We start from the raw sequence: 26614 nt of genomic DNA, 5'->3' as shown, positions 1-26614 counted from the left end.
CACGGTTATTTACTTTTACTGACTCGTCAAAGAATTTCCATACAAACAAACTACAACTAAACAGGGAGTGACTGGAAGGTATTTTTGAATTCCAGTGCTACTTAACCCATGTTGTTTTTATCAGAAAACCACTATTCGTATTACAGTTAAATTCACATAATATTTAACAAATTTTATTAATTAATGTAAGGACGGGTCCTTACACATCCTTCTATTCAGAGGAATAACTTACCCTTAATGCCACATTACTCCAGTTTGTATAACAGTCAACAGTATCAAAAGTCTTCCTGAAATCCATCTATATGATATCAAAAATATTTTTTTGCATTCAGTTCCTTTGTTATTGCATCACAGTATCCAATCAGATGGGTCAGACAAGATCGCCCCTTAACAAATCGATGCTGTGACTGCAGAATAATTGCATTCCCGACCAGATGGTCCTGCATTACTTCTTTAACCCGGAACAGACTTTACGCCAACAGGTCTGTAATTACTCATGTCACCTTTTGATCCCCTTCGCGAGTTGGGGCTACATTCGCACATCTCCAGTCCATGGGGAGCTCCCTTAATACAAGGATGCTCTCATAATTATGGCTAAGGGTTTGCTTAACTCCTTTGCTCTGCCTCCCTTAATATAATTGGCTATATCCCATCCACCCCAGGCGCATTTTTTATGTTTAGCTTTAACAATTTTTCTTCTACTTTCCCTTCAGTTATTACAAAATAATTTAGCTCCTCGTTAGAGTTTGATAAACTTCTAACATCCCCTTCTCTAAAGAATGCGCTGTGTGTGTGTGTGTGTGTGTGTGTGTGTGTGTGTGTGTGTGTGTGTGTGTGTGTGTGTGTGTGTGTGTGTGTGTACATAGCACATATACTGGCCAGTCAAAATATTACGACCAACACTAAATTTTAGCAATCGGCCATTCCTTCCTGCCTGGTGGCACATGTGCCATGGTGAGAATCGATAAATGTGATACTACAGGCTCGTTGCATGCGGTCCATATGACGGACTTTGATCAATATGGGAAAGGAACGTGATCTGACGGACTTGGAAAAGGGATGATTGTCGAGTATCGATTGAAGTGTGATAGTATTATTGAAATTCTGGGCTGTTCGTGGAGGGTAAGAGTTGAGGTGTTCCAAGAGTGGATGGACAGTGACCAGAACAGCAGTAGTAGGGCCAATGGCGGTGCCCACGCCTCATCGAAGGTCGTGATGAACATAGGCTCTCCCGTCTTGTGAAAGTCGATAGACGGAAAACGGTGGAACGACTGACCATTGTTTTATTTATTTTTATTTTATTTTATTATTATTTTATTATTATTTTATTATTATTTATTTTTTTCTTTATTATTTATAATTTTTTTATTTATTATTTATTATTATTTTTTTTATTATTTATTTTATTTTTTTGCTGGTGCCATCGTGTTGGGCTCCCAGTGGTACGGGATCTGCTGGTATCTATTGGAAATGATTTTTCTTCCAATGGATTCCGGATTCTTAGATGTCACTTTCGTTTGACTGCATGCGTATTGTTGTGGCCCGCCTCCTAGTGGCGTGGACGGGTACTAGAGAGCAGCCATCCTGGTGATCGCTGCTCCGTAGTAGCTAAGTGGCCAGATACAACAGAACAAGACACACACTTCGCAGACGTAACACCATACTCGTATCTGGTCATTTTACAGAACTCTGTATTCATCACAGTGTACCATGGTGGAGTTGAACTAACGTTTAAGTGCCACTATACATAAGACACAACACATGTTCACACATGACTACGGACTTTAACCAGGGAGAACAGCGATGTTTCCAAGACCACTATCCAACGGATCGTTGTCCGTATGGGCCCCCAGTGAAGCCTGGAAAACAGTAGTCTTTTCCAATGAATCACGTTTCCCGCTATACCGCGTGCACGGTAGATGGAGGGCAGAGGGACAAACTGCGGAGAGGAATCACTCCGATGTTCTTGCATAACACCATACTCACAACAGAAACAAGAACTGTTTTGGTATTGGGGTTCTTTTCGTGGGAATTTCTGGGAACCCTCATATCCCTTGACCGTACTCTGAATGCTACTTCGCCGAACAGGAAAGCAACTTCCAGGTGCTACCTTAGCCTTCGAATTGGCTGGATATGAATCCCATCTTTAGGATTAAGTGGATCGACAGATCCAACGTTTGGGTTCTCCACTACGGACTATCGCAGATCTACAGAACGTAGTATGGTTCACATGGGGTAACATACCTCTTGCAACGTTCATGGGCCTTACAGACTCAAGGACATATTCGTTATTAGGCAGGTATCATAATGTTTTGACTGGATAGTGTACTTGTCCACTAGAGCAGCGCGCTTTATTTAGAGTAGTGCAACACCAAAACAACTCCTGGGAGTTCTTCTGCAATATCAGATCGATGCACATAGCAAAACTTAGTTTTCTCGAAGCTATGTACAGAATGAGGTTATGCCCTTCATGTACAATGACTTGGTTATTGTGGATTTATGATGGAAACCACTTTACCATAAGCAGTCGCAAATATATTTCTTCTGCTGCATGATTACCATTTTCCATTTTCATTCATTTAAAAAAAAGACAACATTTGAGCCTATTTCTTTCTATTTTTCGAGCCTATTTCTCTGACCTCTATGTCTTTCTTCCATCTTATCATTTCACATTCTCCGGTCACTTTAACCCAATCGCTTGGTGGTGTTATGAGGACAACCACGACTAGAGCACCTCTACAATCAGCTCTAAGACAATGAAGTGGGAGGGAAATGGCAGACATTTAGCATACAGGAAGTGTCGGATTTCTCGTGTCAGTATACAACAAAATCCCGGATGTTGAATGGAGAGAAATTAATTCTTCGCACTCCACTCCCTTCCTCCCACCAGTTTGGTCATTACGCTGATAAATAAGCATAATCCACCCTAATTTGAAACCTATCCGTAGGAAGGAGCTGACTGGGTGTGACCTGCTTTAATTTCTAACCAACGTACCTGACATTACTAGAACAGGACTCAGAGCTGCAGTACTGCATTCTTTCCACGAACAAAGTTTATTTTTCCTTGTACACGAGTAATGATTGAAATATGATTCCCAATGTATTGGAAGAATGTTTTTTATTTTATTTTTAGCCTACTTTTCAAAAATGGAAAACGGATTTGAAACTACCATGTCTGCACATCTTCCGCCTAATTAAATAATTTTTGTGCTTATATTTCAACAAATCTCTATCCACCATCTTGTTTCAAGATGGCTGATGGATGTAGTTATAGGCGATTCAACAACTGAGGCCATACTGCTTTGTGTATTGTGCTGTAAATTATGTGGGTTCCGAGGTCGTTTTTCAGTTTACTGGATGAAAAACCCTAGTTTCGAGGAGAAAAACGCATGCTACCCTCGCCTGAGACCGACTAACTCGGCCACTTTGTGAAAAAGTGGAGAAGAAAATTCTTCACGTCATCGAGGAAACTCTAACTCAGCTCTTTTCCACCCGGTGTTGGGAGGACAGAGATCCTAACAACTGTGCTACCCACGAAGGCGATGGCTGATAGAAATTGGTATTTTGTGTTTATGTGTGATTTTGTACAAGTAAAGTTTTATAAATGTTTTAAGATGTTTCATGGATGTAATATTCTGAAGTACAGATAGAAATATGGAATGAGGGTCAGATTATAAAACTGCCATCTACAGAGGTACTTTTATACCCATTCCTGACAAGTGGATGGCCGTATGGTTCATATTTCTAAATCTCAGGGAGTTTCTGGGTATAGCGTATTATTGGTCTAATGATGCGTGGTGCCCACTGCTAGCTAGAGTCATTATTTAAGGAATTTTGAAAACATTTGGTAGAGTTGAAAAAACCTCAATATAAGCAAATCTGTAGACTAATGACGTCATTGATGACATTGAAACTACGTAAAAATTAATTTTATTACCATTCTAATGTATTAATATGAATAATTTATAGGTGCGCATCCTATGTGAGCCCATGGCGTCACTAGGGAGGGGACCAGAAAACAGGTCAGTCCACTCCCATTACTTATAAGTTGTATTCTTACAAAGATTACAATGTTTACTAATTTTCTCCTGAAAATTAGTAAACAGAATTTCCACTCCTGTTTACGCAGCTGTGTAAATCATTGAGGAAACCAAAAAACAAATCCACATTACGAATCTGCAGATTGGTGAGAAGGAGGATCTTTGACTAAAATTACTCACTCGCTGTAAATAAACGCTCCTAGAGCTATCTTCTTCCATTCTGGTCGAAGAAGTGGGTTTGTTGTGTCAAAATTACTGAAGAACACCTCCGCTAACTTCCTTCAGGTGTTGATCAGATTGAGGACGCTCATCCTACAGTGATGACAGCTCCGCCCCGAACTATGGAGCGCAAGTCAATTTAGGTAACCGGGCCAAGGTCGTCAAGAAAATATACTTCGGAGTGGCCATCGGAGTTCGCGTCGGTCTACGAGATATCACTTTACTGTTCTGGTATTTGAACAACTTCTAAAAAAGGACACGGTTATCTTAAACATCGATATGGAAGCAAGGGGATGGAGATGGGGGTTAGGAGTAGTGGTAATTGATTCGGCTCATTCGAGTTCTTGGAAGGCATACCATTTCATTGTTTCTTCCGTTGTGTTTCACCTAAGTTCAGTCCGCGGTTAAGAAGTTGAGGGAGAAACAAGAGGTTGATAAATTAGGTAGAAAGATGGAAGAAGGCCACACAAAGTTTATTATTTTTCTGTTTATAATCCAGGACGGCCACATAGGGTCAGGGTCAGAGGAGTTCACATGAGACAGAGAATACAAGAATACGGATATGTATGTCTAAAAATGAGAATCTTATATGAACCAAAGAACAGACCAGTGTCAAAGCACTGTTCAGGAAGCGTAAAGATATTCACCGTTTCCTACTTCCCTAACGACAATAACCCTTAAGATAGACAAAATGGTAAATTCGAGGTCATCCGTTAATCGAAATATTCGATTTTAAATAAAAGAAAACAATACCAAAAATTTTAAACAATAAAAAACTGTTGAAGATGTGGCTTGGAGTAGCTCAATACACTCTGTTCATTTGTAAGGTACAAATTCTTCGGTTTTGTGCGCCTGCAACGGGCTGTAGCGATGCTTATCCCATCTAGTAGAGCATGACGCTACCTACTGAACTGGCAGCATTAGTACGTGGCCCGACACTCGACCAACCCTAACGACCGATATTGGTGCCATATTTATTCCCTTGTCAATACAGAAGAAGAGGTGGAGGTGGGGGACCCCACCGGAAGCAACACAAGCCAACTGGAAATGCTAAAATGAATCCTCTCCTGAAGACGTTAAGGTAGGGGGAAAATGAGACAAAAGAAGGGGAAATTTCATGGTGAACTATGGACAAAGGATCTGAAAGGGGAAACCTACTTTCCTTTATGTAGATTTTTAATACCAACTGAAAAAAAAAGGTTGTGCGATTTTCGATCACATTGAGTTGTTAATAAGTTGAAATAAAATATAAATACAAATAGTCATCCCGCGTCTTCTTCAACATTACTCCTTTTTGACCTCTTATTCCAATGACTCAAAATGCAATAGAGGCAAATGAAGCTTTCCTGTTTTCCTTTACTGCCCAATACCAATCATAATAGACTAACTGTTCAACTGATTAAATCCAACTGTGTTGGGTCATTATAAATTTATTCGGACATAGTCCACCTCTTTCTACGTATCCATCTTACCTTCATTTCTTGCAAACACAAAATTTATAATCTACCTCATTTTGATAAACGTACACTGCTCGACAAAATTATCAGAACACGTAGAAAAAGTGGTATAACTCGTGCAGCTTGCGATGAAGTTGGACAAAAATTCGGTATGGTGGTGTACCATAGAATAACGATGAAGGAAAGATGGAGACGGACAAAGAGGTCACATTCCAGAAGTCAATACAAGACGCACAAAAATGTGGTCACATGACATCAGTACGGCGTATGATCCCTCCAACGGCTAAACAGGCGTGACAGCGGTGAACCATGCTCGATATAAGGGTGTCTATAAGATTCTGTGGCAACAAATCCCATTCTTCCACTAGCGCAGACCTCAGCTCACCAAGTGACCTTGGCTGTCGGCGTGTAATGCGACGCCCACAAACGTTCGATTGGATTTAAGTCTGCGATCGCGCTGGCCACGGCAGTTGTTACACATCTTCGGTTTCAAGATATTCCTACACCACTTGAGCTCTCTGTGCAGTGGCGCTGTCGTGAATGAAAAGAAAACGTGGGCCAACCCCACAACTAAAAAGTGGCACACAGGGTTCGAGGATCTGTTCTCGGTACGTGTGCTCAGTTACAGAGTCCCTATCAAAAACATGAAGAGGGGTGCGGTCATTGATCATTATTCCGCCCTACATCACGAGTTACACCATGTTTTGTACGTGTTCTATTAATTTTGTCGAGCAGTGTAGTTATGCCTGATGAAGTTTATTCAGATATTTATTTCGCTAGCTGGGAAGCAGCAGTGTCTCACTCGTAGGCAGCCATTAAATGGCCAACTTTCCTTGCAATTCTGAAAATCAGGGAATGATATGCCTAGTAGACATTCAGTTGTTATCATATACTTAAGTACTAGATTATCCCCTATGTACAAACCATGGAAAGTTGTTGTTGTTGTTGCTTTAGGGTTTTTAGGAGCATCGGGGACTAGGGCCATATTGCTCCATGTATATTTTCAGTAAATTGCGTGTATTCTGGGATCGATTTTCTGTTTGTTGGAAGAAAAACCCGAGTTTCCGGGGAAAAAACCATGCTACCCTCGCCTGATACCAACTAACTCAGTCAGGTTTTGAAAAAAGGCCCATAAAACTGTGGAAAATCAGTTTTTAATAAGAGGTATTGCTGCCACTTTCTTGATTTGATAACTATTGACAGCTATCGTTCTGACAGCTGTTTCAGTGGTACTGCCAACTCTTAAAATTACTTTGTGAAGGCTGATCCAATAAATGTTCACTATCTTCTAAGATATAGGTGTTGGCACGTATCCCTATCTTTGTCATTCAAATTTCCAGAGTTCTATTTTCTTTCTTTCTTTCTTTCTAAAAGAAATTCATTCAAATAGAGACTACTACTTTCAAAATTTAGTACATATGTGTGAGATGTAAGTGTACCACCGTGCGTTTCCTTAAGGGGATTCTAAATTAGTCGTGCTCTGCTTCATTCGGGCATTATTTCTCGAAGATAAAGGCCTTTATTTCAAGTTAAATTCAATGCAAGTGGATTTACCGCCACGCTGAACAATTTCCTACCAACCACTTACTAGCAGACCATAAAATTCGTTTTTTTCTTTTTTTTTATTTACAAAAACTCTCAGATTTAAACTGCTCTCGGAAATTACAGAGCGTCGAATAAATAGAGGGTGCTCATCCTTGTCAGGGTTGACTGGTAACAGCACCAATAGACAGAATCAAATACGTTTAACAGAAGCGCCACCTGCGCTAGTTCATTATAAGAGATGTTCCAGAATAATATTTGATTCAGAATTTTGGATGTAAATTTTTAAAAATCTGTTGAAAAAAATAAACGGAAAATATTCATTTGTGATTTTGAAAAAAAAAAATAATAATAATAATTTAAAAAAAAAAATTCAAGGAATGTTACTGTGCTTTAATGCTCATGCGCTAAAGTACCAACAGCGATCGCCTGTTTATTATTAAATTATAAGTTTGTTCGTTTGGATATTACCGATGCTAATCCCCCTATGAATGCTTAGCGAAGGACAGAGCGGGTGAAAGAAGACAGAAAGTAGAACAGGAAGCCTTTTTTGATGAATTTCAGGAAAAAATGTAACTGTTATGAATGCGTCCTTCAAACGCGTGCCGTGTTTTAGTGATACAGGAAGAGGATGTAGAGCCAGAAAGCCGCATGTGGTAGGAAGTGTGCATTTGAGTGAGGTAACCACCCAGAACACTCACTGAAGGAGGAGAGAAAAACGAATGTCGAATAGGGATAAGGAGGAACCTTCGTGGAGAGATGTCAATGAACTGCTCTAGAGGTCGTTTCTAATGAATATCCAAAGGGGGAGCAAAAAGGGAGGAAGGGGAAGGCACGAAAGAGAGATGCAGAGAGAGAGAGAGAAAGAAAGGGGAGAGAGAAAAAGAGAAAGGGAATAGAAAAGAAATGGACAAAGAGAAACGAGAGAAAGATAATGGTGAGAGAAAAAGGGGAAAGAAAGAAATAGAGAGAGAGAGAACGGGACTAGCAAGAAGAAGAGAGGGGACGATACACAGAAAGAAAGAGAGGGAATGAAAGAGATAGGGAGGAAAAGAGCAAGCGAATAGAGAGGGGTTGAGAGAGAAAGAGAAAGCGAATAGAGAGGGGACGAGAGAGAGAGAAATAGAAAAAGAGAACCCAAATAGAGGAGGCGAGAGAAAGAGAGAAACAGAGAAAGAAAAGGAGATCGTAAAAAGGGAGGGTGATAGAAAGAAAGCGAAAAGAGAGAGAGAGAGAGAGAGAGAGGGGCAAAAAGAAAAGAGAGAGAGAGATAAAGAAAAAAAATGAGAAAAATAAAAAACAGAGAAACAGACAGAAATAAGGAAATAGCTAGAAAGAGACAGACAGAAAGAGTGAGAAAGAGACAGACAGAGAGAGTGAGAAAGAGACAGGCAGAGAAAAGGAAAGCGAGAAAAAGAGAGGGAGAGTGACAAAGAAATAAGTTTGAGAAGAGACAAACAGAAAGAAGGAAAGAGGGAGGGAAAAAGGGAAAAGAGGGAGACAAAGAAAAGAGAGAGAGAGAGAGAGAGAGAGAGAGAGAGAGAGAGAGAGAGAGAGAGAGGGGCAAAAAGAAAAGAGAGAGATAGAGATAAATAAAAAAAGTGAGAAAAATAAAAAATAGAGAAACAAACAGAAATAAGGAAATAGCGAGAAAGAGACAGAGGAAAAGAGACAGACAGGGAGAAAAAACAGAGAATGAGAAAGACAGGCAGAGAGAAGTAAAAAGCGAGAAAAAATAGAGAATGATAAAGAGACAGGCAGAGAAAGGGAGAGTGACAAAGAAATAAGTTTGAGAAGAGACACATAGAAAGAGGGAAAGAGGGAGGGAAAGAGGAAAAAAGAGAAAGAGAGAGAGAGATAAAGAAAGAGATAGAGAGAGAGAAGGAAAGAACGAGAGGGAAAGCTAACGAGAGAAAGGGAGAGATCGTAAAAAGAGAGGGGGACAGAAAGAAAGCGAAACGGGAGAGAGAGAGAGAGAGAGAGACAAAGATAAAGAGAAAAATACACGGAGAGAAGGAAACAGCGAGAGACAAACAGAAAAAAAAGGTAGAGAAAGATGAAAAATAGATAGAGAAAGAGAAAAATTGACAGAGAGAAGGAAAGAGTGAGAAAAAGAGAGAGGGAGAGTAACAAAGAAATAAGTTTGAGAAGAGGCAAACAGAGAGAAGGAAAGAGGGGGAGACAAAGAAAAAAGAGAAAGGGAGAAGGAAAGAGAAAGAAAGAGATAGAGAGAGAAAGAACGTGAGGGAAAGCGAACGAGAGAGTGAGAGAGAGTAAAAAGATAAAGAGAAAAATACACGGAGAGAAGGAAACAGCGATAGACAAACAGAAAAAAAGATAGAGAAAGAGGAAAATAGACAGAGAGAAGGAAAGAGCCAGAGAAAGAAAAAGATAGGCAGAAAAGGAGAGGGAAAGAGAGTTAGAAAGGCCAAAATACCATTTTTACACAAGTGATCATCGTAACTTTTATACTGTTTTGGAGAAAGGGGATAGAAATGATACTGGCTATAAAGCAAACATGCAATTTAAATTGTGTGTGCTATGGTTTGTTTTTCTGGATGAAAATCCGGAGTTTCGGAGGAAAAATGAGTTACATCCGAGATCGACTAACTCGACGACGGTGTGAAAAAAGCCTATAAAGATTCTTCTTGTTTTCATGGGATTCGAACCCGAACTTAAAATTACTGGGATGTGGAAGGGCAGCAATCATAATTTATGTGCTCTCCGCGAGGGTTTCTTGGCCACATAAGCTCACGGTCTGAAAACAGAAAAGCGACAATTGGTAGGAAATTTTCAAAATGGCTTAAATGACGTCACACACCTGGTATTCCACTTTTCAATTAAATCAGTCCACATCTGATGGCATGAACTATCCACTTTCCAGGTAAATGATTAATAGCGCCACTATAAAAGAATTTTTAATTAGTGAACAACGTTACATTTCCCCCTCCCACAGCAGAGCCATTGAGGAAGGCGACTAATACACGAATAAATACGGTAAATGACAGAAATGTCGACTGGAAAGTAATAATGTACTAACTGTGTGTATCTTCCATTTTGGCATTCTTCTTGTACGCTGGATGAAGTGAGCAATTACTTCAGCAACCGCAGAGCGGCACAAAGAGGGGAAGAAGGAGTGCCTAGCAAAGTGCAGATAAGTAGGCTGAAGGACAGACAAGTAAAAAGTTTGTTAAGGGCGTCACCAGCTTGACAAGACGCAGATCCCACGCTCGTGTCGCAAAACGGGTGTCGACACATTAAACTTCAAAAATATTGCAACAATCCGCAAAAGCTACGTCGTTTGGCATTACTGAATGACGAAAGCCAACCTCGTGACTTTCATCCGAAGATCGTTTGCCAATATGTCTTCATCGTTTGCTGTTTCTCATTCATAGAAGAAGCAACGTATGTTCGTGTAAGCCACGTCATAAAGGACAATCGCAGATGACAAAACGATCGCACGCGACTTTCATTCATTTGGACATGTGACACGTCTGCTGTCTGCAGATAACTGCAATTCTGTACGATAACATTGCGACCATTGTTAGAGGGAGTCACGCACCGCATGTGTCGCGTGGTAGGATGACGTCATTCCTTTGGTGTTTGAATGAAGCTAATAGAAGTAAAAAAAAATCGTAAATTGTACTTCGACTTGGACTGCCTGCATAAAACTGGGATCGGCTTGAAAAGAAATTTGTTGAGTGGACTTTCTTCTGACGAGGTCACGCTGAGACGAAATGGCTGCTTTCTATCCGACCATCTCGACGTTGTTTACGAATGTCAGATATCAGAAAAAGTGTGGGTCGTCATTTGCAAGTGTCACCGTCCCCTAGTACACCATGAACAAACACACGTGAAGTGAGATGATAATTTTTTTCGTTCCGTGACAGAATCTCGCTCAGTAGGACACTCTTCTTGTCCACTCCCCCTGGCGGCAGCTTTGGACTACTCGATTGTGTCGAATCACATGAATGGGCAGTGATACGGTACAGTAGTGATTTCCAGAGCCATGTGGAAAGGGAGCTCCCAGTTCTGCAGGGTTGGAGAAGGGAAAAGCTTTCAGTCTAATTTGTTCAGGCACAACACGCCCGACTTTGAACTCGTCAGCGAGCGGCGACATGTTCTCACAACAACAGTGTGATTTTCTCTGCACACAAGCTAATGTTATTCATTAAATGCTTCACTTGAATTGCGATCACGGATCTTTAAGCACTCCTCTCCATCCCCCCCCTACCAAACTTCATCAATAGCTGTCAACTACCTCTGCCAAAACACCGGGTCCATAAGCCCCATAGTTTTTAGGTCATAAAAACTGTTTATGACAGTGAGCCATAATCGAGAGGTCATAATCATTATTTCAATTATAGTACATCATTCGATTATGGAAAATCATTAGATTATTGGAATGATATAATCGAATTTATTTTTATTCAAAGTAATCACCAATTGAAGGCACTTATTACACCATCTAAGAGTTTCTGAAAAGAGTCAGAGAAGGCGGCCAAACAGATAATGTTCAGTTCAGCGGTAACGAAACTTTTTGGGGCTTGGTGATGGGGTGAAATTTTTGGGCCTTGGATTTTGAAATCATGACATTATGAAATCATCGAGCTGTGCGGTGGCTTGGGGTTAATGGGATACAAACCACTGGTGTCCTTATGTAGAGTGCACTTCAATTGAGCCTTCTTAGCACAGTTCGGTTGGAAATGTTTTCACCTGTGGCCACAGCAACCTCAAGAGACAGTTGATGACGGGACATCGTAGGATTCCGTCTTGCTGTTAGAGCCAAATAGTGGTCTGTTCAGGTAGACGTAGCCTTCGAGCGACTTGGCCAGCTCCTTTTGTAATGGTTCCTGTCTTCTGAAACTGCTTCCATACTGCGTGAAACATTGCGACACTGCGTGAAACATTAAGCCAAAGTGCTTGTGACTGCCCAGCTTCAAGTCGTTCAACGGTCCACCATCTCAAAGAATCATCTAAACGACGATGACTTGCCATCCTGAGTACTGGAGATGTGGCTGTCCCATTGAGCAAGCCAAAAAAAAATGGGAATGAAGTGATGTGGTCGCAACCCGTGTTTTTATAGGCATGAATAATTTGCATAATGTGGGACTCTGTAAGGTGGTAGATCGATTTCTGTTGGATACTCAGAATTTACATGCCAGGACGCTTATTATATCAAATATTACCTTCGACGACACTGTTCACAATAAAATTTTCATGAAAAACATTTTGTTCTGTTAATTTTGTCGAGTAGTGTATAGTGTTGGCATAAGCTTATTTTCACAAAGCACATCATCAATTAGTTTAGTGTAATTACATACTTGAACATTTACACAGGACCGGACTAAAGTATTCCCGGTTCCCGGCCAGAAAGATTATTTCGGCGCCCTGATATCCTAGAAATCTGCGTGAGGTTTTGAAAAAAAAATCCTTCTCTTTCCCCTATAAGAATGGCACCCCGGGCGGCTGCCCTGTTAGCTCGTGCGTTAATCGTACACTGTATCTACATAATGAAAAGGCTTATTGCTGGAGGTGGAAAATTGAGGTAGGGTAAGATCGGATCCGTGACCGACATTACATTGTGATAAGTAAGTCTGGAACCCTAGGAGTTGTAACTACTTTTTTGTTGTTTTCGAAAATTTTATCTCTCTTCGGCATTGAATCATTGTGGATAATTTATGCAAATTCACCCTTCATTATGAACAACTACACTTTTTGGTTTTATGAAACTGTGCAAAGGTAAGGCACCAAAAAATGTTAAAAAACACTGGAGAAAAAATTTCTGTTGTATCACAAGAGAAAATAATTGTGCAAGACGTGCTTTCCAAGACAAATGGCTCAAGGAATTCAACTTGTGCTACGAAGAAGTTGCATTTTGTAATGTATGTAAAAATATCCTGGGGCTCTTGACAGTAATTCTAGATTACCACAAGGTTTTCGAGGACCTTTCAAAGTGGAGACATTTAGGTTTCATGAGGCATCTAATTCTTACAAAAAATTCAGTGATCTTTGAATCTTCAAAGAATTCGGATTCAAAGGAGGGATTCTAAAATGTTTGAGCACCTCAAGTGCCTTTTTAAGGTTTGAAGATTTATTCAATTAACCTTCAAAAACTTAATAGTCCTAATAAATAAGCGTGATGTACATACAGGTCCAGGCCCAGTAGTAGAGAGTACCAAAATTACATGAAATGTAAAGAATTTGTGTCAGTTATTGCTGATGTCAAGAATTAGTTAAGGAAATCAAAGACTCCAGGAACTTTTTCTTTATATGAGATACATAGATAAAAATTGAAAACCGAAAGAGGCATTTTTTTCCATAATTCTTCTCCAAAACTCAACAGCTGCAGGATACTTTGATATGTTAGAGAGTGAAATGGGCAAATTATTCTCGCCATGGAAGACTGGTTATTGGTTAGTAGGTATTGGTACAGATGGAGCAGGTAATATGCTGGGAAAATTAAAGAGAGAGAGAGAGAGACAGACATGCCAGATCTTATTTATATCAACACACTGTATTGCACATAAGTTGAATCTGACTGTTTTAAATCCTATTAAGGATTTAAAACAGTCAGATTGTTGCTTGTTGCTGAAATTGAAACTGTGGTAAAAAATGATATATCTTTAACTAGAATTCACCAAAAAGACTGAAAGAACTGGAAAAAGTAGCAGCCATGCTACGAACTAATATCTTTAACTTCGGATTACCTGCATTCAGAAGGTAGGTGTCTCATAGAGTGGGAGCTTTGACCACTTGTTAACAACTTGTAGTTTGCTTTGTTATTTGGTTTTTAGAAGCATTAGCAACTAAATTACTCCATATTGCTCCGGGGATATGCGGTGGTCATTTCCTGACCTTCCTGCATCCTCCATATTTGGTGGTCACGGGCTCGAACCCCGGTCTAATCAAGAAGCGTGTGTTACGCACTGCTGCTCCTGCCCACCTGGCTACGGAGGCGCCCCAGCTTGTAGTGGTAATGCATTTGAAGGAAATAGGCAATGGAAAAGGAGATGATGCTGCATCATCAAAAGGCTTGTGAAAGAAAATGAAGACAATTCTTTGCAATAAGAATCCATTTCCTCTTAGATTTTTTAACTTTATTCAAGCAACTGTCACTGATTTTTCAAAAGGAAAACCTGCTACTTAGCCAATACCACGTGGACAGCACCGTGAATGTCCTGAAAGGATGAGAGAAGCTCTACGACATTTTGAGAGGAAATTTTCAAGTAACGTAATAGTCTAGGTGTATACAATGGTATTCAGTTAATGAATGCAGAGAACTATTCGAATCATGAACGAAAAAGAATAACAGATGAAGGAATAAAACAAAAAAGATTTGGTGAAAATAAATCAAATTGCCAAAGTTGTCTGAGTATTTGATACATTACGTGGCCTGAAGATTTGGAACAGCTTGGGAAGGAAGAAATTAAAATTTTGGCGAAATGTTTCAGCAAATATTTTGATAATAATGAAAAAACAGTTTCAATAAATTTGATGAGAGAGTGGTATGAGTTCAAAGGTGTGGGGAAGCTTTTAAATATACAAGATATTCTTGAAAGAATAACGAGTAATAAGGACAGGTTTCCACTTCTCTCAAAACTGCTTGAAATTGTAGCCGTTTTACCAACACATCATCATGTGAAAGAGGTTTTAGTCAAATGAATCTAATAAAAGGGAAGTTGAGGTCATCAATGAATCCCTCCACTCTGAATGAATCACCAATTAGGTGAGTAAATTTTTTTTTTTTTTTGTGGCTAGTAGATTTAAATTGTATTTCTAGAGCCCAGCTTATAATCTTGCTAATTGATAACGTGTGGTATAAGGCATCAGAATTAGTAATGTCCCGAGTTGTTTATAATGAACCTCTTTTAGAACATACAACAGTGTTTAATTAGCTGATTGCTAATTAGGTAAAGGATTGATCTTCCTGTGAGTTCTAAGGCGAACCTGTTACGCTTTGTGGACGATGCAGGTTTGCAACTTCAAATAAAATCAAACCACCACCTAATACGAAAAGGCACCTGGGCACCTGTTCTACAATAAACAGAAAAAATACATATGTATAATTTATACATAAAAAAAGCAAATAAACTCGTTTGTGTTCCCTATCCCGGTGGTCTATTGGATTAAATCGTCTAAAGCTAAGTGTAATTACTTAACCTTCAACCGGAACACGAAGTGGTCTTTGTAGAAAGATGCGTTGAGTTTTCTGTATTGACTGTTGGCACGAAAAGGGAAGAGAAATTATCTTCCATCTCCACTCGCACACAACGCTATGAAACATAAATAAAAAGAAGACAAGCTCTGATCATTGGCTTTCGTGATCGGCTGTAGTCTCCCATCAGGGGACATGCGTGCCCACCTAACCATTACAGGAAAAGCAACGAGCCATGAAGTTCGACTAGGGGGAAGGGGGATGGCGGAGGGAGTAAATCAGAGAAATGATTTGTGTCCAACAAGCGCCTAGAGGATTTCGTTAACATCATTTAAAACGATTAGTTTTTTTCTCTCCCCCACCCACCCCTGGTTTTCTCCATTCAGGTGCAATGCAGCCGTGCCTTGTAGTGAGTTGGTAAGAATGAATCGAGCGCTCAAAGGAATCAGTTCCAATTCTGATTTGTTTAAACCGATCTGCTGCTGTATACGATGCCGATACATTCCAAACCATGTGTTTACTTTCTGGGCAGGCATGTAATAACAAATGTATTAAACAGCAACAGAATACACTCCAAAGTAAGCACTTGATCAATAGGTGTCGCCTCTGCATTCGTCATGCTTCGCAGAGGTCACTTCCTTAATCTACGTTTATGAGCAGGGGCGGTCTCAAGTAGGGACTAAAGGGCCATATCCCCCGTTACAATCAAAATAATCTGGATTTTTTTTACTGCTACATGATGATTAAAGCTTAATGAATCCCTAAAACACTTCTTTAGACCTCCCTATCTTTAGAAAATCCTGAGACCGCACCTGTTCATGAGATACATGTAACGATACTTGTATCAGTACAAGTTGCACAAATTATGTACATGTACAGTAGAGTTGGGATAATTTGAAGCTGAAGGAGCATCAAAATTATTTTTGATGTCCCTTCAGCTGAGTTAGTTGGTCTCAGGTCAGGGTAGCCCGGTTTTTTCTCCCGAAAACTCGGGATTTTAACCGAACAAAAAGACAAATCGATCACAGAACACACAAAACTTACAAACATAAAATACACAGTGCAATATGGCCTAAGTCGCTGATGCGCCTAAAATACTACAACAACAATTCACCGGAAAATTTATTCAGGTTCCTGTCTCTTCAGACCATAAAACCAGGCTTCCATGGCTACTTTTAGCTCTTCACCATCTTTCAAATAAGTTCCACGAAGACGAGACGAGGTTTCTCAGCAAACAATAGTCACTCGGTGCCAGAGATGAGCTTTACCGAGGATGATGGTTTAATTGTTCATATCCAAATTCATGGATTTTATTCTGTGCAAACTGGGCTTTGTGCATAGGTGCATTGCAAACCTGATTACCCAACTTCCCTTGTCTTTTTTTCTCGAATCGCACTTTTTAACTTTGGCATAAGGTTGGCATAATATTCCCGTTATTGTGGTTTTAAGTGCAAAGTAATCAATTAATAAGTCCTTATTGTGCCTCAAAAAAACTAAGGACAACACTTTTCCAGATAATGGTTGGGTTTGAAACTTTTTCGGGGTTCGAGATCCTTTGTGCTTTCACTGCATGCTTTTTAATATGGATTCAAGGTCATAAGTTTCATCACCAGTAACCAAAAGGGATAAAAATCTGTTCGGAATTGCAAGAATTAATTTTACATTTTCTTTTGATGATTCAACTTCTGATGTTGGTCATGAATGGAGAGGCTTCTGAGAACCAATGTTGCGTAAACCTTGGACATTTCCCAAATGCTCATGTATTATTGTTAAAACGCTTCCCTGGGAAACATTAAGTACTTTTTCCAAGTTCAGCCACCAATTTTTCTGTTTCTAAATTATTTTCTTTAACGATAGCAATTGTTTCAGAACTGATTGCTTCAGATGGCCAACCAGAGCTTACATCATTCTCAACTGACTCCCGTCCTCTTTTGAACTCTGCCAACCATCTTGCAACAGTAGCATGGCTGGGTGATACTTCCTCAAACACTCTACTCATTCGTTTATGGATTTCTTCATTTCTGCTCTCCTAGCAAATATATGTTCATTTAGATGGTATTAGGACACAAGCATGACGAAAGGGAAAAAAAATGTGAAAATGATTATATTAAAAACAAAATGGAATTTAAAGAGTTGAAAACAAATACAGCAGGAAAAATGCGACTTCATTAAACTAATTAATGTGTTAAACATTAATAACTGTAAATTTAACTAGATGTAGAAGGCCCCTTTCGAATCCTATTGTCCTTTCTTGAAGAAATCGGAAATTTTCTGTTGAGTAAAGCTGTATTGCATTCCCTTTTCCTCCATCATGCCTTAAAGTTGTCATTTGAGTTTAATTTTTCCTTTTGAATAACTTTTTCTTTCCCAAAATGAGTGTACACCTTTCTGAAAGAAGTTCAAAGATCTGAGTTCTGCATAAATAAAGAAGACAGTCCGAATTAGCGAAGTATGAATTCACTTTTGTACCACGATTCCATTCTCGAAGGAGCTTATTAAGTGTACAAGTGCGCATGCGTCAATTCTGCGTGTTCGTGAACATGGTAAAATCCCCACGTGCAAAATGTATCTATAAAAGTCAACATAGACAGCATTTCATACATTTATATGACTCATCAGTTTAACATCCATCTCAACCATGTATCCAAATGTAAACTTCATAATGAGATTTGCTCCAATCGTACTGCTATGCAAATTAAGTTCACTGGCACCGTCGTTAACTGGGTCACACAGCGGCAGGTGTTGCTCTGTCGAGGACACTTGACCTACCACCCGCTTGCGTGTATCATGCCTTTCACCACCAATGTGCACTGAATACCCCCGGTGGTGCTGCTAATGAGACTGTAGGTCGTTAGAGAAAGAACGCAGTGTAGCGGAGGTTATGGACTAGATGGCAGGTCATATAATTAACTCTCAGTGGCCGCAGAAAAGAGATGCCTACCAGGGATGATAGTATCGATACATACACACGCACTCACGAGCTCGAAGAACAGAAAGGAAGACAGAAATAGAAAATAGAGAACGAAAGAGGAAGCGTGGTAGTACTAGCACAAGGAACTATCAAGAGGTTCTCTGTCAGTTGGTAAGTTTTCTGAAAATTGGCAGTTCTGTGCCAGGTCTTATTTGGCACACAGTTGCTCAATATCTAAGCCAAGTCGGTTCACAAGATTTACCTTATTGGATGGGAACATTCATCGTTCGGTTTCAGGCGCATCAGGAACTTAGAACATACTGAGCCGTCAATAACACGTCTTTAAATTGTATTCTGCAGTCGATTTGCTGTTTTCTGGACAAATAAAACCCGAGTTTCCGCGAGAAATAAACATGCTACCCTCAACTGAGACCGACTAACTCAGCCATGCTGTGAACAAGACCCATAAAAATTCCTCGTGTCATCGACGGAATTCGAAGATGTTTTCCACCGGGAAGGGTGATTGTACTAACTCTACTCCCCGAGGGCACAGAAAGAGAGAGAAAAGTGCAAAGAGGGGAGAGGAAGGGGAAGACAGAAAAAGAGAAATGGAACAGGGGGAAGAGGTTACATAGAGCATATTAGCATTTAAGATCCTAATGAGGTGTGTGTGTGTGTGTTACGTCTGAATATGAGGAGTGCTGGAAAACCCAAAATAACTCAATGGAAATAATTGCTCCAGTCGTTGAGAGATTTTAAACTCAGAGCTTTTTCAAACGAATGAAAAGTGCTGGTTAATGAAAGAAACACGGAAAGAGTGAGTCAGAGAAAATATGAGAAGAGCGAAAGAACGAGAAAAAGAGAGAATGAGAAAAGAAAGAGAAGAGAATAAAAGACAAGAGAGCTTTTTTGAGACAAGAGACAAAAGACAAGACAAACTTGGAAGGAGAGAAAAATAAAAAAAGGGAAATGAGAAAAATCGAAATAGAAAGAGGTAGAAAAGGGAACAGAAAGAAGTAAAAATTGGAATAGAAATCTGAAAGAAAGAAAAATAAAAGCAATCCGAAAGATAGAGAAAGGAGGAGTGAAGAGGAGAAAAGGAGGAAATGAAAGAAGAGCAAGAGAGAGAGAGAGAGAGAGAGAGAATAAAAATTGAATGAGAGAGGAGAAAAAACAAAGAGAGAGAGAGAGAGAAAGAAATTTAGAAATCTGAAGAAGAGAGAAAGAAGAAAGAAAGAAAAATCGCAATAGAAAGAGAAAACAAGAAAGAGAACAGAAATTTGAAAGACGGATAGAGACAAAAAGAGAACGCAAAAAATTGAAAGAAATGGGGGGGGGAAAGAGAGAGAATATAAAAATTGAATGAGAGAGAAGAAAAACAAAGAGAGAGAGAGAGAGAGAGAGAGAGAGAGAAAGAAATTTAGAAATCTGAAGAAGAGAGAAAGAAGAAAGAAAGAAAAATCGGAATAGAAAGAGAACAGAAATTTGAAAGACGGATAGAGACAAAAAGAGAACGCAAAAAATTGAAAGAAATGGGGGAGAGAGAGAGAGAGAGAGAGAGAGAGAGAGAGAGAGAGAGAGAGAGAATTTGCTACAAAAAGGAAAGAGAGAGAACACAAAAATTTAAAGAAAGAGGGAAAGGGCGAGAGAAAAAGAGAGAAATATGGAAGACGAGAGAAATAAACAAGGAAAGAAATTAATAAAGGGGGGGGGGGTACCGTTTCAAACGCAGGTTAGTGCAATATTTGAAACAGCTTATAAAATAACGCTTCTCCGCGTTAACATTTGCACTCACCGACCAGGGGTCTCTCCAGTGACAGCGATGGTAACAGCACTCGGGCATGTGCTCTTTAGAAACGACACTTCAAAAGGAAAGAAAGAGAAAAAAAGAAAGGATAACAGAAATCCGAAGAGGAGAGAAAATTGAAAGAGAGGGGGAGGGGAGCGATAGAGACCAAAATCTAACTAATGAGAATTTAACCATTTTTTTAAACAAACAAAAACCGTGCAATCTTTAAATATGTGGTCAACTATTGAGACTTTTTAGTTATGTGATAGCCCAAATATTTTCCTCCTCTCTCTCTCTCTCTCTAAAAATATTGAACTTGGAATGACCGCGATGATTTTCTTGTCTGCTATTCACAGATAATCAGTAACTGCTCTCAATGTTTAATTACGATCATCTCCTTAACAAAATATTGATTTGGTAACCAAAAATATTCTCTTGAGAAGAAGAATCCTTTAGAATCTATATTACACTAAATTCGGCAAGAAGTATTTTTGAAGCTCCGTTGCTAAGTAGATTCATTAGTCTCCACCCGTTCAGAAAAGTCCATATTCGAATTCCTCCATAATGCGCTGGACTGTTTTCAGATATTTTTGACGGATGCTGAATTGATTTACCTCAGGTGGTGATGGAAATATTCCGGGAATTTCAATTCTCAGACAAACCAACTTTAAAAACTACGCAATTTTTGTTTTGTAGTTCTATCAGAGGAATTCGTATTCATTTCTTTCGCCCAATCATATCCATCGATTTTAATACCAGAATACTGAACCTCAAACAGAAGCCACCGAGGACTCTATAGTTATATTTTATAGTACGCTAATATTTCTAAGACAACAAAATCTACAAGAAACCTCACCATGAATGAAAGTCATCTAGCATTCTTGGACAGCTTTTTATTTATTTATTTTTTTTTTTTTTTTAAGCAGAACAGACAGCGAAACGTTCACGAAGAGTATAATTTAGACACCATTAAAAAAGTCCATCCATATAATCGAATCTTTGATAACCTTTCAGGTCCGCTTCACGAGTGGCTGTGTTCTTTATCTCTGTGATTGATAGGCAAGATTACTTTCTACTTCCACCGCAGGCAATGTCTCTACCCAGCGTATCTCTCGATATATATTTTAGAAGGTTTCTTTAGGTCAACCAGCTGACCAATTTGGCCTATTTGTAGGTCAGGGTACAAGTTGATGTGCTGCTTATCTTCAAGTTTAGGAACAAACCCATGTTTGGCTTGAAACCTGGTACAACGACTTCCAGAGAGGGAAGATAGAGAGAGGGAGGTATTAATCTTACGGGGAGAGGGATAAGGAAATGGTTTAGAAAAAAATGTAGACAGAAAAAATAAAAGAACAGACATCGGTTTTATTAAAATGACTGAGGATTGGGCGAATCTAAGGTCTTAAGACTCGTCTTAAGTTATAAGAATAAATAGAAAGGCCTCACTTTACCAAAATTCAATATTTCAACCCCAGTGCTCTCACAACTCTGGTGTACTCCTGGTTGCCTCATCAGTGATGCTGAGCACACCTCTCTCTCACCTTGATCTGTTTATACTTTTTTTTTTTAAGTGAATAAAATTAAATGAAGTGGAAATAAAAGGTTGCTAGTAAGAAGAGTAACGCAATGAAAAACAAGTTTAAACATCTACAGACTTGTTAAATTCTTTGCACCCAAAAGGAAACGCATATTATAGTTATTTTTCTACGTTTTTTGACTTACTCTGTACAATGTCTGATGTATTATTTTTCTTTGTATTCCTATTTTGTAATTGTAAACATGGAGAATAATTATTTGGTCTCCTTTAACTGTAAGGAGTTTTCTTCATTCAAAAGAAATACATTAATCTAATGCTATCTTGGCGTTCATTAAATGCTGAGCACAACGGAAGTGATGCTTAACATTTTCATTACAACCTTTGCTTTCATAGTCGGGTGTATCAGGGTCGCCTATCCCATCAACAGTCTGTGGATCGTACTATCTGTTAATGCTCTCCATGGTCATTAAAGTACTGTATCTCAACATTCCTGTTATCGGCTTATTTCCCGCAACACCCTTCAGACAATACATAGACCTATTAGGCAATGACAGCTAACGTCCTCTGAATGTTAACGTTATCCACAGATGTCGCTATCTTCAAGGTGGTATTACTAAATCTTCCCGGTGAAGAAGAATGTTTCAAAGGAAACGGAGAGCTTTGTTACTTCACGGGTTTCATTTCTGTTAAACTTGTTATTCATTCAGACAATGATGTCCTTCTCCATATTAGCAAAGGTCTAACATATTAAAAATATTCAGCAATTACAGCCTGATTGCAAAAATTGCTGCAATCATGTTGTAATTACTGTAGAACTTTGCACCATCTTGTGCAAGGTCGCTGGTTCATTTAATTTCAATTTGTATTTGTTTATGAGCGGCCATCTTCAAATCATCATAAAACTTTGATACCCTACCCTGGATTCCCTGGTCAATATCCTTTCTGAAAATTAGAAATAGGAGCGACCCCAACACTGATCCCTGAAGGACCCCAATTGTTACGCCGGTCCACCCTGCAGACTGACCGTTTATGACAACTGTGAAGGATCGTAGGATCTTATCAGCAACTCCAACTTCTTCCACGAAAAAAGTAGCTCTCCAATGAGGAACAGTATCAAAAGATTTGCTAAAATCGAAATATACTCTTATAATATCAGAACTGGGAGTTGGAAATTGGGAATTACGATATGGGCAGATAAGAAATTTTCTGGGCAGTGTAAAGCTCATGGTATCCTATCGATGATTTATTGAACAATATCCTGTAGAGATAGGGAGGTCATGAACCCACTGCTCAAGGCAATTGGAAGGCCGCATTTGGAATACTGTGTCCAAGAATGAAGACCTCATCTGAAAAAAGACATTGAGCTTCTTGAAAAGGTCCAAAGAAGGCCAACTCGTATGATGAGATCGGCAATAGAGCGACCGTATGAGAAAGCCTTCGCTCATGTAGGCTACAGAATATGGCAACCAGGCATCTTAGAGGGGACTTGATTGAGATTCATAGGGTTCTCAGAGGGGTCAGTAAAATGAAGGCGGAATTTCACTGCTATAAAGAATTCCAAAACTAAGAGGCATAAATTAGAATTACAGGGGAAGAGGTTTAGATTAGATTGTAGGAAGTTTTCTTTTAGCCAGCGAGTTGTTGATTAGTGGAACAAGTTGTATTCGCAGGTAGTTGAGGCTGATAGCTTGAAGAAATTCAAAGGTTAACCCCAGTTAAAAAAAAAAAAAAAAGAGACACAGAACCCGCGTGGAGAGGACTCAAGGAGAACCTCGCCCAGGAACCTGCTTACTACTAATCATCTAAAACCAGCGATCGCAAGAATAACCCCATGGAGCTGCGGATCTTCCATGATGAAGAGAGAACCACAGCCATAGCTAACAGACCAACAATGGACCTGACCAGTGTTCATAGCTGAGGAAAAAATATGGCTATCAATGACAGAGAAGACCAACGAAGATAGAGAAACTCCAAGTTGCTGCCTCAACGGAGCCATATTGGCTCTATGCTCTGCAGCTCTCTTGTGCAGTGCAATTCTTTTACTCCCACTCTCCCGGCAGGGGAGAGAGGTGACGGCTTGCTGCTCGCCTCTCTTCCCTGCCACACCATTTGCTTCCCTCTGGTGGGGCATGGGCATGCCTCACTGAAAAATTGGGGGTCACCTACCCTATCGACCCTCTTCTTCCTATTTCACCCCCCAGCCTTCACTCTCCCCTCCCAGCACTTTTTCTTGCACAGCCCTACACGTCCAAATTTAAAATACACCAAAAAATTTCGCCCAACCTTTTAGGCACTTTAGAAACAGGCTTTCAGCGTCAAACCCCATATTAGTGCTTTAATGTAAGTGATTTAAAATCAACCGCGGTCGTTCCAATTTTATTTTAGGTCCTAGCCACTAAAATCCCAGGAAAGTAAGTGGCAGGACCTGCCAGAGTACAATTGACTCAATGGTAACACCCGGCTAGCCTCCACGTGGCGAGGTATGGGCAACGTCTGGTCCCATTAGGGGCCTGGCGGCCAATAAGCCGGATAAACAATGGGCACAACATATAACACTACTCATGACCCACACACTTCTAAATCTCTGGCTTTGACAGGGTACTGTCACCGATACATAGAACATTCGCGGAGATGGGAGAAATCCAGGAGCCGCTAGACCCTCAATACCTCATACCTCATACCTCATACCTATGAGGAGGGAAGCATTTTTTATGACCGGTGCAGCAAAAGCCTGTGGCTTCCTTGCGCTATATGGATATACTGATACACTAGAACTCTTAGCTGCATCCAACTGTTTAATGGTTACATCATAATAATTTACTACATTGGCCAGGCACGACCTCCTCCTTAAAGAACTCATACTGAGATATATTCAAGATACACTGTTTTCTAGATGGTTCTGAACAGCATCCTTAACTATAGTGACCATCTTCCCTACCACAAAAGTCAAACTCACTGTCTTATAGTTATCCAATTCCTCTTTGGCATCAGCTTTATGGATTGCGGAGATAGCTTTTCTCCAATACAAACTCTCTTCTTTCAATCAATGTTTCAACTTAGGAAAGAGAAAGAAGTCGAAGGAAACTAAATTATCAATTTATATTATGTCTCATTGTTTTTCTACCAAAAATTGTTATACAAAAAGTTTTGTGAGCTGATGAATTGTCATGCGGAATAATCCAACGATAGCCAACGATATTTCCTTTTAACACGAGCTTGTTTCTATAGCAACTTCTTAACTAAATGATGCAACATATCTTGAACAGCTGCATTTTCCTCTTACTAAAACTCCTAAATAAATACCAAATCAGAATTTTAACACCGAATGTTAGTTAAAAGCGTTAACGTCAAAATTTATAAAAAATGTGCTATCGAATTTGTGAGAAAGACAAACAGGATGTGAAGACAAACTGGCTACGCCTACCAGCTGTGTTTACTTTAGTGCTATGTTGACATTTTTAGTCACTGCACACAACTGATTTACGCCTTTTAAACTTTAAGCAGTGACGTGTTCAAAATTACGCCTTGCTCTTCATTGACACACAAACTCAAAACAACCATTACAACCCACCTGTAAATAGTTGGTGTAGAAGGCGCTGTTAGCGCATTATGGCCCTGGCAGCCATAAAGCCTTTACAACAAAGACAACAACAACAAGTCGCTATCAGATAACAAAAACCGTCATCTGTCTCTTATCTCAAAGTAAAACAAAAAACATTTATTATTCTAATTACGATATAAATTCAGAACTGTTTTTCAAAGAACACGCGTTGTGAATTCATTATTTGTGAGGGAAATGGCTAACAATACTTTAGGGGCAGAATCTTTATAAAATTTCTTTATTACCCCCAAAAATTGAAAAGATTAACTGACCAAAATATTCGGCAAAAATAAATAAATAAAACCTATCAATAAAATTAAATAAATTACTTTGACGTATTTTCCCCTTCTGGTCAGTTGGTGAAAATTCTTCGTGAGCCATTGGCGTATCAATACTCTTTTGCAAATATCGAATCTAGTTTATTGATCGGGAGGGGGAGTGGGAAAATATCAGATGAGAATAACGTGTTCACGTAAAAACTATATGTGTATTTATATATACATATTTGAAGAGTCCATTTGGTGGCCTCACTCCACCTAAGGTAATCTCACCTGGAGTTATAACTCCCCAGTTAAAAAATACTAAAATACAGAGTCCATTTACCATCATCATAATGACTATTAAAAAGTAAAAACAGAGCATTTTTAAAAATCTTTATGGCCCTCTGACATTGACTTTCAGTTAAAATTGATTTGGGTGTATTTAATGAAGAAGAGTCCGGCTCTTTGGATAACGTTCCAGAGTATAAATAAGACTGAGGCTTTCAGCAAAGAATTTAAATGACATCCTAAGATGTCCACTGTATTCAATTACAATAAGTCTCACCTGACTCACGAATAACATCAGCGACAGAAGTCGACTCCCATACGCCACACCGTACTGAAACAGACGCGTATATATCCGAATTCCCATTCCTAATCGGGTGGTCACCGTAAGGAGGTGATAGAAGACGAAGGAGGAAGATTGTTTTTAACAACTTCTTCCACTCAGTTGCTAGGTAACCGCGCTGATGGAACTTGTTGATACTCCAGCGTTCTCTTCACAGCACCCGCACCATTTCGGTATCCCGTCACAGCTGTTGTTCGTGCAACTTCACTACCACATTCTTACCTGTCCGCTTTACAAACTGGTCCCTTCCCTTTCTCCCGCCGAGCTCATGGCCTAAATTGGCATTGCGCTGACGTCATCGGAGACCGTGGTCGTTATTGGCGGTGTCGAGAAAAACGTGCAGGTTTAGACGACCACGTGCGTCCAGGTAACACCGGTTTTATGTGGAACGTGTTGCCTTCTTCGGAGGACCGAGACGGTAGACACACACACGGAAAGAATTGAGAACGCGATCCGCAGTGTTGTTTGGTAG

At 39.6% G+C, this 26614-nt stretch overlaps 1 protein-coding gene across 1 annotated transcript in view; it reads right to left on the bottom strand.

Moving 5' to 3' along the window:
- LOC150090336 (uncharacterized) overlaps positions 1–26383 on the bottom strand; it is a 91135-nt gene extending 64752 nt beyond the window's left edge. Inside the window, exon 1 of the mRNA XM_090389810.1 lies at positions 26080–26383. Within this exon, the coding sequence (XP_090245936.1) occupies positions 26080–26166 (87 nt within the window). The 5' untranslated portion in view covers positions 26167–26383. The remainder of the gene's footprint in view (positions 1–26079) is intronic.
- Between the last annotated feature and the right edge of the window lie 231 nt (positions 26384–26614).

This window comes from Mastigoproctus giganteus, chromosome 2, assembly GCF_048544385.1.
Source record: "Mastigoproctus giganteus isolate SK-2022 chromosome 2, ASM4854438v1, whole genome shotgun sequence".
In the NCBI taxonomy this organism is placed as follows: Eukaryota; Metazoa; Arthropoda; class Arachnida; order Uropygi; family Thelyphonidae; genus Mastigoproctus; species Mastigoproctus giganteus.
Note: the sequence above shows the minus strand (reverse complement) of the source record. Positions and strands in the feature narration are given on the sequence as shown.